This window comes from Rhinatrema bivittatum, chromosome 1, assembly GCF_901001135.1.
Source record: "Rhinatrema bivittatum chromosome 1, aRhiBiv1.1, whole genome shotgun sequence".
NCBI lineage: Eukaryota > Metazoa > Chordata > Amphibia > Gymnophiona > Rhinatrematidae > Rhinatrema > Rhinatrema bivittatum.
Window position 1 is genome coordinate 146703248 of NC_042615.1, and position 13847 is coordinate 146717094.

The following is a 13847-nucleotide window of genomic DNA, read 5'->3' on the forward strand; positions in this document are numbered from 1 at the left end:
AGATCCTCCTGTCCATGTCAATCTCAGAGTGCAGATGACAGTACCAGGGTTGGTGAGGTAGAAGAACAAATGATCTCTATGGTTCTTTGGAAGTCAGTGCCTAGCGCTGCAGACTAATCTTTGGGAGATGGAGTTCATCTCCAGATGTGGCTGCTTTGGATGGTGCACAGTATACTACTCCTCTATGCTCTTGAAGCCATGTGCTAAAGATATGCAGCAATGCTTTGGAGCTTCCACTCAACACTTAGAACTGGTCCTCTTAGGTGGTATTTAAGTATAATATAGAAAATAGTACCCATGGCCCTGGTCTCTGATTGAGCAAGAGTAAGCGAGTTTTATCTAGGCTCCTAGTCATATTCTCTGAGAAGTCAAAGAGGTAAAAAACTCCTCCACATGGCCTCAGCATCAGTGCTCAGCATGACTCATGCTCTATACATTAAATCTTCAACATCTGCTTCATGAAGCTGGACTTGTCCTTTTTGGTAAGGTAAGTGAACAGTCTGACCTTTCAGGCTCAAACTGCTTGGGGTGATATCCTCGCACAGGTTCTTCAAGCTAAGGTGGCATGGACTTGCACCAGGCATTTGTAGAAAATATCACCATGACTTATAAAGGACATTTCCTGAACTGGTGCGTCATGCTCCCTCTCTTGCCATGTTTAAATCCCATCTAAAGACCCACCTTTTTGAAACCGCTTTTAAATTGTATGCCTGATTGTCTGCTTTTAGTCTTGTTAACTAACTTTCTTTTTAACCATTGTCTTGCTTTATGAAATACCCCAAGTCTCTTGTCCTTATGTTTGTCTTATTAGATTGTAAACTCTACTGAGCAGGGACTGTCTTTTTGTATATTTGTACAGAGCTGCATGTGTCGTGTAGCGCTATAAAAATGTGTAGTATGTGTAGTATGTGTAGTATGAGTAGTATGAGTAGTATGAGTAGTACATTTCATTTTTGAACTGGGCAAAACTAGAAATCACTGGTCTGTTCCTCAGACATCATAAGAAAAATAGATGCAGCAAAATCAAAGTAATCAAAAAAATTCTCCAAATAAGACTGCTAGCAAGGCTGCAATGGGGAAAAAATCCTGCCTGCTGGCATAGCAATGATGAAAAACAAAACTAAGTTGAAAGCACCAAATACCTGATTAAGCAGCTAAAATGTTTTGGAAGCACAAAATCAGAAAGGTAAAAAAGAAAAACCTCAAAAGGGCTAAGTATAGCTAATAGATGTTTTACATCTCCAGCAGATGAAAGAAACTGAGGGGGGCTGTGGGACTAGAGCAGCACGGGAACTCCAGTAAGTTCTGAAATTCTCATCTTTTACTCATGTAACTCACTTGTGCAACTCTGTGAACCTGCTCGTTTTCAGATAAAATGTAACTTCTCAGGATCACACAGTGTATTAGCTTTAGAGGTTAAATCCAAGAAATTCTTCTGACTCCCAGTTTAATAATCTAACACTTAGGTTTCATTACATTCCTATACATTAGGCATGTTAAGAGACAGGATATGCAGGCAAAATATAATTACTTACAAAGTAAGGAACAAAGAAACAAACTAGACTTTGGTAAAAAGCATCCATCACGGTGATCCAGAAGACTGATGGGAGGTATGCCTTCAAATACAAAAAAAAAGAGTGCTTTAAAATCTTCTACTTCTTTAAATCTATGTAACCAATTTATACAATAGCTACATAACAGAAAAAAACTTTATGTAAAGAAATAAAACCCAGTCTGCTTAAAAGAAAAATGAACATAGGAAATTTAACATCATGAGCTATAGCGCTTATAAACTTAACTACAAGGCCAGGGCTATCAGTTCATATGCCAATGTTAGACTACATGTCTTTATACTAAACTGCAAGTAGTGTACCTAATTAAATAAAAGCTATTCTTGGGTCATGAAGATTGTACCAATAACCTTCGGAATCCAAAAAACAGAATATGCCAAAAAACAGAATATAAATCAATTAAATAAAGAGGTTGGTGCTTGTGTGTTGACTAATACTGGATTATTAACACTTTAGATGGATTCTCAAGCCATATTTCTTATAAACAAGAAATCATATTCTTTGCCTTTCATGATCATTTTTACAGTTTTGCTTCATAATAAAATATATGATCAAGGTCAGATTTTCCTGTTCAGTTGAGGGTTTAGACAAACAAATGGAAGGAACATTAATGGAGTTAATGATGTCTTACATGAAGTAGGACTTGTCTGATTCAAAGTTTTCTGCAAATAATGGTATGGCACAAATAATTTTATGCATATCAAAAATCCACCTACATATGTTTGGAGCAGAGGTTCCCAAACTTGTTCAGAGGAACCCCCACAGCCAGTCAGGTTTTCTGGGTATGGAGACAGTGCATGCAAATTTTATCTTATGCATATTCATTGTGGATATCCTGAAAACCCGACTGGTTGTGGGTCCTCCAAGACAGGTTTGGGAACCATTTGTTTAGAACATAAGAAATGCCATGCTGGGTCAGATGAAGGTCCATTGTCAGTGAGGGTGTCAAGTAGTTAAGTTTATTTATAGGCCTTGATAGTTTCTAATTAAAGTGGTTTTGAATAAAAATAAACAAATACAAACAAAATGCTACATATCATATACATCATATCCCAAAAAGGAGATGTATGTTTTGTTACTCACTGCAGGGACAGCAGTGGTTTTCTCTAGTCTACCTGGCTAATGTTTTATGGACTTTTTCTTCAGGAACTTGTCCAAACCTATTTCAAACCCCACTATGCTAATCACCTTGACCACATCCTCTGGCAACAGTTTCCTCTGCTTGACTGTGCGTTGAATGAAAAACTACTTTCTACAATTTGCTTTAAATCTGCTAATTGTTAAATGTCCCCTTATGAGTATAACTGGAAAGGTTAAATAACAATCCTTTTACGCCTTTCACTTCACTCGTGATTTTATAAAACTACCACCATGTCCCTTCTCAGCTGTCTCTTTTTCACATTAGAGACTTAACCTGTATATCCTTTCATAGGGGAACTATTCCATCCCATTTATCATTTTTGTTACCATTACTTACATTTGATTACATGCTCACCCTACCCAGCTCAGAGTGTGGTACCATCAACATATTCATCTTTTCCAGTTCCACTATGTGGTTTTTGAGATGGGGCGACCAGAAGTGCACACAATACTGAAGATGTCCTTGCACCATGGTTTGGTACAAAGGTATTTTCCATTTTATTTTATTTTCCTTTTTGGCTCATTCCTAACTATTTAGTTGCTTTTCGATCACCACTACGCACAGAGCTAAGGATTTCAATGAATTGTCCCCAAAGACTTTAAGGTCCTTTTCCTTGGTAGTGACTCATAACATAACATTGTTTACCTGTAGTTGGGATTATTTTTCCTATGTACATTACTTTGCACCTTTCCACAATAAATTCCATCTACTACTCAGATGCCTAGTCTCAACTGGCTTTTCTGCAGTTCCTCACAATCTTCTGCTGTTTTAACAACTTTGAATAAGTCTGTGCAATCTGCAAATTTGATCACCTCACTTGTCATTCCCTTTTCCAGATCATTTATGAATGTGTTAGACAGCACAGGTCCCAATATAGATCCCTATGGTATTCCACTAATAACCTCTCTCCATTTGGAAAACGAACCATTTAGTCCTATTCTCTGGTTCTGGTCTTTTAATTAGTTTCCAATCCACAATAGAACATTGCCTCCTAACCCATGACTTTTTAATTTACTGAGGCATCTCTGGTACGGGAATTTATCAAATGCCTTTTGAAAATCCAAATATACTATACCAACTTATTCACCTTTTTCTATGTTTGCTTACACTTTCAAAAAAATCTAATATTGGTAAGGCAAGACTTCTCTTTACTAAAACCCATGTTGACTCTTCTCCATTAAGCTACGTCTATATATAAGTCAGTATTTTTCTTTTTAAGAATAGCTTTTACCATTCTTTCCAGCCCTGACATCAGGCTCACTGGCCTATAGCTTCCTGACTGATCCAGAGTCCCTTTTTAAAAATTGGCATTACAATGGTCAAACATTGCTCAAAAGGCCAATCATCCTCAGACTTCTCTCTTAAGCATTGTAAGAAGTAATCATATTCTTGATCAGTTATCTGTGTCTTTTGTCCTATTCTTTAATCATGACCCCAACAATTGTCATCCTTTTATTAAAACTAAGTTGCAAACAAAAAAAACAATTTCCCAAATTTCGACTATGTCAACATTCCACAATTTGGGAATCACAGTGTAGAATTTTAGAAGAATTTTTAAGCAATAATTTTAAATAAAACTTAAGAGTTTAAGAAAGGATGACAATTGTGAGGCTATGATTAAAGAGCATGATTGAAGCCACAAACTGCTGGGACAATATGATTGTTCCTTACAATGCTCACCTCCTACCATTCTTATACTCAGACAAGATAATTATAACCATTTGACGAGCACCCTTTCCTCCACAACCCCTGCTGTCTATGCCAGTTTTTCCCAACCAATGTGTGTCTTCAGATGTGCTCAGGCATGCCAGAGAACATTCACCAGTGCCTGATGCTTAGATCCACATCAGTACCTGGGTTCTCAGTAACTCACAGCAACAAGAGTTACCAGAAACTCTTGAACATGTAGCAGTTCCTTTCTGAGAATATGTGCGATCATGCATGTCTCTTCTTCCTAGCTATAGCATGAGCCCTGGAGCGTGGTAATTAATGGGCAGTAAGCAAGGCATGGATAGCTAGGACCCACATTGCTGCACCTCCTCGTCTTCCCCTCCTGAGCTTCCTCTTTTGAATCCTTCCAGCCTCTTATCCCCAGGCTGAGTGAAACAGGGAGAGTGCACGCATTGAGCACTGGATATGATTTATTCTGAGTGCTGGGAGCAGCACCAGTGGAGAAATTCTGACAGTCACATGTGGCAGCCAAGGTAACTAACCAAGCTGACTGGCCCCCATCATACTGACTTCTGCACTTGAATATAGAGGGAACTGGCCCATTCATGTGTGTCTCTGCCCTGTCTTTCCTTTGTTTTAAAAATTTGGAAGGGAGATTAGTAGGGCTTTCAGAGCTTCTCCAGGTCTTCTTTTGACCATATGGTCTTTTCCATATCGGCACTGTCTGCCCTGTGGAGGAGGATGTGCTACACATTTTGGTTAATGTAGGTGTCCCTTGGGCTTGAAAGGGTTGGGAAAAACTGGTCTATGCCACACGCATCTCCCCTTCTTCAGACTACCTCTGCCTCCCAATCCCCCTTCATTCTCTGCCTAGATTATGGTGAACTTTTTCCATGAAAAGATTCACAAGATTAATCAAATTCTCCATCAGACCACCTCCTCCATTCTCCTCCTCTGTTTTTGGCCCCTGCCATACTTTCTTCCTTCTCCTCCCCCAAATTCACTACTTGTTCCTCTGACCCCATTCAAACCCAGTTCCTTGGTTTTATTTTCCTGCAATCATGCCATCCTGTCACATCCTTAATTGATCATTTGCCATTGATATGCTGTAATCACACCATTCCTCAAAAAATCCTTCACTTGCCTTGCTAAGTATCATCCAATACTCCTTTTTCCCTTTCAAATTCAAACTGTTGAAACCCGCCTTTTGTTTCCACTGTCTTGACTTTCTTTCACTTCAAGCTGTTCTAGATATGCTCCAGTCTGGCTTTTGCCCTCTACATTCCACAGAAACTGCTTTTGCCAAAGTTACCAGTGATCTCTTCATGGCCAAGGGTCTTTATGTGAGACTCATCTTCCTTGAACTATCTGCTGTTTTTGACACAGTTGATCATAGTCTTATTACTTGACATACTGTACTCAATTGAATTTTGGAACTCTGCTTTATCTTTGTTTTCTTCTTACCTCTCCCACTGTTCTTTTACTGTGTTCTCTTGTGGCTCTTTCTCTATTCGCTTATCAGTCAGTCAGTGTACCTCAAAAGTCTCTGTCCTGGGCCTTCTCTCTACACTTATTTTAGTGCTCTGATCTCCTGCCATGATTTTCAATACTACTTTTATACTGATGACTCCCAGATCTATACCTCTACACCAGAAATTTCACCAATTATCTAGTCCCAAATCTCAGCCTGCTTGTGTAACATTAGTGCCTAGATGTCCATTTGCCACCTTAAACCAAACATGGCTAACACAGAACTCCTTGACTTTCCCCCCAAATCCTCTTCTCTTCCCTCTTTTTCTGTCTCTGTGGATGGTACTCTCATCCTCCTGGTTCATAACCTTGGAGTTATCATTGATGCCTCTCATTCTTTAAAGACATTCAAAAACACTGCTAAAGTGTATTCTCTCTTCTTTTATAACTGCTAATATCCATCTCTTCTTTCTGAGTGTGTTGCCAAAATGCTCATCTACTCTCTTATCACTTCCTGCTTAGACTACTACAACTTGATCTTTGTGGGTTTTACATGATACTAGGGGGCATTCCATGAAGTTAGCAAGTAGCACATTTAAGACTAATCGGAGAAAATTCTCTCTCACTCAATGCACAATAACGTTCTGGAATTTGTTGCCAGAGGATGTGGTTAGTGCAGTTAGTGTAGCTGGGTTCAAAAAAGATTTGGATAAATTCTTGGAGGAGAAGTCCATTAACTGCTATTAATGAAGTTTACTTAGGGAATAGCCACTGCTATTAATTGCATCAGTATCATGGGATCGTCTTAGTGTTTGGGTAATTGCCAGGTTCTTGTGGCCTGGATTGGCCTCTGTTGGAAACAGGATGCTGGGCTTGATGGTCCCTTGGTCTGACCCAGCATGGCAATTTCTTATGTTCTTATGTCCACTGCATCTATTCAAAATTCTGCTACACAGCTTTTTTTTTTTTTTCAGTATTGCTATATTCATGTAACCCCTCTTTTTCAAGTCACTACAGGATTCTCTTTTTGCTTCCAAATACAGTTCAAGCTTCTCTTGTTCCCCTACAATTGCATTCACACTGCAGCTTATTACCTATCTTATCTTTCTCCCTACACACTTCCTCATGAACATCATTCATTTGGCAGGTTGCCCTTCTCTGTGCCCTTCTCCTCCCCTCCACTGTCAACTCAGGAATTTCCACCTTGCTGTGTCTTAATCCTGGAATATTTATTTATTAAAATGAATATACTGCTACATTATGGCCATATTCAAATCCAGTTTATAAACTCCCCTTTTGAGGCTATTTTTGAATCTTAACCATGTCTCCATAATAAATACCGTATTTTTCGCTCCATAAGACGCACCTAGGATTCAGAGGGGTAAAATTAAAAAAAAAAAAATTGGTGCTAAACCGGCTCTGCGTCTGGGCATCTTATGGAGCAAATTAGGGGAGTGCATAGCTTTTTTTTTCCTCCCCATTTTGTTTTCGGGTCTGGGGAGGGCCATTTCGGTCCACTCCCCAGATCAGAAAACTTTTCTTTCTCTGGGAACCCCTCCCCCCCAAAAAAAAACCCCATCCCAACCCTTTAAATTAAGAACCCCCACCCTCCTGACCCCCCCCCTAAGACCTGCCGACTTAATTTACCGCAACCCCCCACCCTCCTGACCCCCCCAAGACCTGCCAAACGTCCCTGGTGGTCCAGCGGGGGTCCAGGAGCGGTCCGGGAACGATCTCCAGGGCGTGGGCCGTCGGCTGCCAGTAATCAAAATGGCGCCGACGGCCCTTTGCCCTCACTATGTCACTGGGACCGACCAATAGCAGTTTATTGTCACAACACTTTAAATAATTCTGGAAATGTGTCCTAAAATACGCATACACTCACACATCCATACCCTAAAAACACCACACAAAATACAGAAAGATAGTGAGCCATAAGGCCTATACATCAATGTTTTCCAATAAACAAGTACAAAGTCATGTATCAGTACTCCCTGTGGCTTTTATATAACCATTTACAACTCTATACCTGGCTTTTGCCCATTTTTTCAAACTATCAATATAAAACTAAAATACTGAAACATGACTATACAATGGTTTAAACCTCTTATTTATTTGCAGTTTTTATATACTGACATTTGTTTAGTAACCTCACATCGATTCACAATTAACAGAAACATTGCAGCTGTGCCAAATAGAACGAACATGTGCAACAGTGCTTTACAATAAACAACAACAATAAACAATAAACTTTACAATAAACTTGTTAACGAACATATGCAATAGTGCTTTACAATAAACTTGTTAACTGGGGGGGAGGGGAGAGAACAGTGGAACAATGAAAGGGAAAAATAATATAGTGGTACAAAGCAAATTATCTCACTGAATTTATAAGTCTATAAATAAATAGAATGAATTTTATAAAACACAATTGGAAAAGAGAAAAGCTGGGTATGAGAGAAAGAAATGGGATAGAAGTCTTATATACAATTGATATACAATCGATATGAATAATTGCCAACAAAAAGTTGGTGAGAAAGAAATAGGGGATGTACATTTAAGTACATTAGTGGGCAAGGCTGTAGGAGTAAGGGAGAGAGGAGAGCGTAAGGGTTAAGTATAAGCCTGTAGGAAAAGCCATGTTTTCCGTTTTTGCTTAAATTTTATTGGGCATGTTTCTTGCCGTAACTCCAGTGTCATATTGTTTCAACAGTTTGGTCCGGCTATGGTTATCGCACGCTTCCTAGTTGACTCAAGAGTGGTGGTTTTATGTGTGGGGGTGTGCAGGGTGGCTGCATATTGTGTTCTAGGGGTTCTGGAGTGTTTGTGGAAGTAAAGTTCATTATTGAACCATGTCATGTTTTCATTGTGTAGGTCTTGTGTATTAGAGATAAGGTTTTGAACATGATTCTCTGCGCAATGGGGAGCCAGTGCAGATCTCCGAGTATGGGAGTAATATGTTCCGATTTTCTATTGTTGGTGAGAATGCGTGCTGCTGCATTCTGAAGCATTTGTAGTGGTAGAATGGTAGTTTTGGGTAGGCCTAGGAGAAGGGCATTACAATAATCAATTTTCGAAAAAATGAGGGATTGCAGTACAGTACGGAAATTGTGTTGGTAGAGTAATGGTCTTAAATTTTTTTTTTTTTTTTTTTTTTTTTTTTTTAGAGTGTATAGTTTGAAGAACCCATCTTTAATAATGTTGTTGATATGTTTTTTAAAATTAAGGTGGTTGTCTAATGTGACTCCAAGGTTTTTAACAGTGTTAGTGAAGTCAGGAGAAGTGAGTGATGTGTGAGTGGCAGCAATTGTGTTTTTGTGATTCTGTGGGGAAATGACCATAAGTTCTGCTTTATCAGGGTTAATGGCCAGATTGATGCTAGTAAGGAGGTTACTAATGGCGGTGAGGGCAGTATCCCATGTTTTAAGGGCATCATAAAAGGAGTCAGTGATGGGGATAATAATTTGTACATCATCTGCATAGATGAAGTACATAAGGCCAAGTTCTGTCAGAAGGTGACAAAGAGGGAGGATATAAATATTAAAGAGAATAGAGGAGAGGGCAGATCCTTGTGGTACTCCGTGATTTATATTGTATGGTTGCGATTCATGGTTTTCAAAATTGACTTTATATTGCCGTCCTTGTAGGAAAGCTTCAAACCACTGCAGTGGGGTGTTAGATATGCCGATTTCCTTGAGCCGTGTAATGAGAATGTTGTGATTAATAGTATCGAAGGCCATGGAAATGTCAAGCATGGCTAGTAGGAAGGATTGACCTTTGTCGAATCCAGTAAGTATGGTATTGATAAGAGAGATGAGTAGAGTTTCGGTGCTCATATATTTACGAAAACCATGTTGCAATGGTGAGAGAATTTCACATTTTTCCAGGTGTTCAGTGAGCTGCGTGTTTACAATTTTTTCAAGGATTTTTGCTATGAAGGGAAGGTTGGAAATAGGTCGGTAGTTGGTTAGGTCAGAGGCATCAGCTTTGGGCTTTTTTAGAATAGGTCTGATGATAGTTTAAGCGTATTAGGGATTTCTCCAGAAGCTAGTGAGCAATTGATAATTTTAGCAATTGAGGGTGCTATGATTTCAGGGATGGAGAGAAGATGTTTGGTGGGTATGGTGTCACTTGGATGTGTGGCAGGTTTCATTTTTTTAATGGTATTTTGAATCTCTAGGGACGTGGTGGGTTCGAAGGCATTAAATATAGCAGAGGAATCATGTGGGATGGTTTTGGTCAGGGGATTATTGCCAGGGAACCGTGCCATGATTTTAACTATTTTCTCGTGAAAGTATTTAGCCAAGTTCTCACTTTTGGTTTGGGCATCTTTATTACAGGTGGGAGTGGTATTGGTTTTAGTCATTTGTGTTACATACGTGAAGAGAGCGTTTGCATTAAATTGCAGGTCATGTATTTTTTTTGCATGGTAATTTGTTTTTGCGTTGAGGGTTTGCTCTGTAAGTATTTCTTTTTGTGAGGGAGGGGTTGTTACGCCAATCTTTTTCCAATTTCCTGAGGGTGCGTTTTAGAGCTGTCAGTTCAGGGATGTACCATGGTTTAAGTGAAGATTTGGAGTGGCCAATTTTTTTTAGTGCGAAGGGGGCAAAGGTAGTTGGCAATGTTCCCAGTGATATAATACCATGATGTGATTGCTGAGTTGATGTCAGCTAGTTCAAGATTATGAAGTTCTTTGTTGAATTCAACAGTGAGTTAATCGATAGAACATAATTTGTGGATCTGTATAGTTTTAGGTTCTGGGATTTGGGGTGAGGGTAGTGTGCAGGAGGTGGTGATCTGACCATGGAACAGCTGTGCTAATAGGGTCACTGGAGATGATGGGTTTTGTTAATGAAAATCAAATCTAGAGTATGACCATTTTGATGAGTAGGGTCAGTGACGATCTGTGTGAAACCAATAGCTTTGAGGGATGATAGAAAGGTTTCACAGGCATTTGATAGTGGGAGGGAGTCTACATGTATATTGAAATCTCCTAAGATGATGGCAGGTTTGTCAATTTCAATGTTCTGGGCGATAAATTCAATTATGGGAGAAGGATTTTTTGTAAGAATGCCAGGGGGAATATATACTAGACAGATCTGCAGGTGAGGAGATTTAAATAACCCAATCTCAAACTTTGGGGCAATTTGCACAGGATGTGAAGTTAACTGCAATTCTTTTTTTGCAGCGAGTAGTAAACCACCTCCTTTTTTCTTAGGTCTTGGGATTGAGGAGATGTCATAGGTGTCATTTGGTAATTAAGTAGGACGGTATCAGTTTCCTTTAACCAGGTCTCAGTTATGGCGCAAATATCTGGCTTATCATCAATGAGTATATCTTGAAGTATATATTTTTTTTGTGATAGATTGCGCATTAAACAGCATGATAGCTAGTCGTGAGACCTAAGAATTGTGTGATTGGTGTGAGCATGATTGGGATGAGGTGTCTGTTCATTTGTTGAGGTTTCATGAGTGTATCTGTGTATGGCCGGTAGTTATATTTGAATATATTTGAATATTTCTTCATATGGCAGACTTCCCTGTATATGTCTCTTCACTTCTGGGATTTGTTAAAGAATGCAAATAAATGACAAAGTGAACACCTATTGTGACAAAGTAATGCAGACAAGATATAGAGCTGTTCTTACCTCTGACTTTTGACCTGCCTTGTAAAGTTCTGGTAGCTGTAAGAGGATCTCAGCAGAAACATCTTTGTCAAGAATGCCATAAATGATGGGTGGCACAGAAGTGAAGAGAAGATTAAATAAGATTAACATCCAAGAATCTGTCATTGATGTTCCCGAAAAACCACAGAAAAACTGGTACCAGAACAGGAGATTAACATAGGCCTAGGAATTCAAAGACAAAAAAAACAATGTTATAACTTTGGATGCAGGGAAATGTGATCTAAGCATGTAGGCACTCAAACTGGTAAAAAAAATATTTTTTCGTATATTTCTTACTGTTTCATTAATCAAAATTATATCAAACAAAAATAGGGCATTTAATTAACTTTAACAAAATGAGTAGCCAGACACTCCTAAACCTCTTAGAGCAAAAATATTCTTTAACACTAAATATGTAGTCTATACTGACATTAAGTTCTGGTGCAAAGCTTGCTGCATTGTCTCATATGGATAAATGAGCTACAAAACAACAAGCTTGCTTGCCTTTAAACAGGGTTTTCCATAGTCAGCAGGATGAATCAGACATAACGTGTGGGTGACATCATCCAAGGGCACAGACACAGACTGAAATCTTTGTATAAGCTTTACTGAGCTTGTATGGGAATATTCGCATATGCATACTGCATCATGAGCTCCTCTTGAGCTTATATTTTAACGAGGTAGTCAACTCTTCAGGCTGGCAGGTATGTATTAAGTTTGGCTGATTCATCCTGCTGTCTATCGAGAACCCTGTTTACAAGTAAGCACACATGCTTTCTCTACTGACAAGCAGGCATGGAGTCCCAAGCTGAGGACTGCAGGCAGAGCAATTACTTAAGACAACCCAGCCCCACCAGTGGAGAGATGACTACTGGGTGTGAACAGGCTGGGCAGAACTGCTTGTTCAATGTTATTGGCTCCCCAGAACATGCTTTCCAGACAGTAGTGGGTCGTGAAGGTGTGCACAGACACATAGCAGCTTTGCAAATAACTGTGGAAGAGTCCATCAGATAAACTATTGAAATAGCCTTGGCACTTACTTGATTAGCATTAATAGCATCTGTAATCCATAAATTAGCCAGTGCATAAGACTGCTGGATACAATTCACTAGCCAATTAGACAGTTCATTTGATAACTTCCCATCCTAATCTATTGGTATCAAAGGACACGAAGAGATAAGAAGCTTGATGGTGAGGCTGAGTCATAAAATCGTAAGTGCCAATCTGTATCAGATTAAAGGTCATCGAGCCCAGCATGTTGCCTCCGACAGTGGCCAGTATGGGTCACAAGTACCTGGCAGATCTGCAAAAACTAAATCTATTTCTTGAATCTCTCTCCCAAGAAAAAGTGCAGGCTTTCCCAAGTCTACCTGGCTAATAAAATGTTTATGGATGTTTACTTCAAAAGAGGATTGGACAAATTCTTGAACACCTCTGTGTTAATTGTTTTGACTAAATCCCTTGCCAACCAGTTTCACTGATCTATTGGGCACAGAGTGAAAAAAAAAAAGACTTCCTATGATTTGTTTTAAATCTGCCAGTTGCTAGTTTCATGTAATGTCCCCCCAGTCCCAGTGTTAGTTGAAAGGATAAATAACCTCATTATTTGGGGTCGTCCTGCAGAATCATATGGCCCTTAACTTCCTACTTGCCAAAGGAGGCAGCGTCTGTCAAGTTATTAACAGTTCCTCTGTACTTACGTAGACAAATGTGGGGAAATTCAGCACTCCATCACTTTGAAGGGCCTAGCTAACCAGGCCCAAGACTTGAGTGCTGGGGGAGGAACAGGAACTTGGGTCTGAGACATTTTGGGAATAGGTTCTTGGTTTGGTAGTCTGGGGAAAAAGATTGCTTATGTTTTGATTATACTTGCAGTTGTTTCATTTTTTATTTTATTATGCTGTTTTCTGTTGCAATTTTTTGTCTTCTTGCAGGAAAAATGCCTCTGCAGCTACTGCCACCCTTATGTCACTGATAATCCTCTTTCCTCCCCTGCATGTGACCATCTTGATGAAGTGGAAACTGCTATTGATTCTGACTCTTACTCCTGACTCTGAGGAAACAAAGTAGCATCACCTTCCTGAGATACAGTGGTTAAGGATAGCTCCTTCTACAGACATCTAAGTTTCCTTGTCAACCTGAATACATCAAGAAGAAATGGTTGTCGGCTTTGAAGGGATTTTTTTCAAGTCAGAATCTCATTTGTAGTGATGCATTTGGGCTGACAAGGCCCAGACTAAAGAGTAAGAAATAAAGCTTTAAAGTCAAGTTGAGCTGAGCTCACATCAATTAGGGGATGTGTGCAAAAGTAGGACTTACATGTGCCGAC

General features: G+C 39.4%; 2 protein-coding genes across 8 annotated transcripts in view; one reads left to right on the top strand and one right to left on the bottom strand.

The window, feature by feature from the left end:
• Window positions 1-13606, top strand: part of CORIN (corin, serine peptidase) — a 513735-nt gene extending 500129 nt beyond the window's left edge. For both annotated transcript variants that reach the window (XM_029588293.1, XM_029588313.1), the window contains exon 23: window positions 13453-13606. In XM_029588293.1, coding sequence (XP_029444153.1) covers window positions 13453-13588 — 136 coding nt within the window. In that variant the 3' untranslated portion in view covers window positions 13589-13606. The remainder of the gene's footprint in view (window positions 1-13452) is intronic.
• The window catches only part of ATP10D (ATPase phospholipid transporting 10D (putative)), a 363249-nt gene that overhangs the window by 56443 nt on the left and 292959 nt on the right, over window positions 1-13847 (bottom strand). For all 6 annotated transcript variants that reach the window (XM_029588247.1, XM_029588237.1, XM_029588263.1 and 3 more), the window contains 2 exons: window positions 11501-11701; window positions 1536-1616 (listed from right to left, as the gene is read on the bottom strand). In XM_029588247.1, the coding sequence (XP_029444107.1) occupies window positions 1536-1616; window positions 11501-11701 (282 nt within the window). The remainder of the gene's footprint in view (window positions 1-1535; window positions 1617-11500; window positions 11702-13847) is intronic.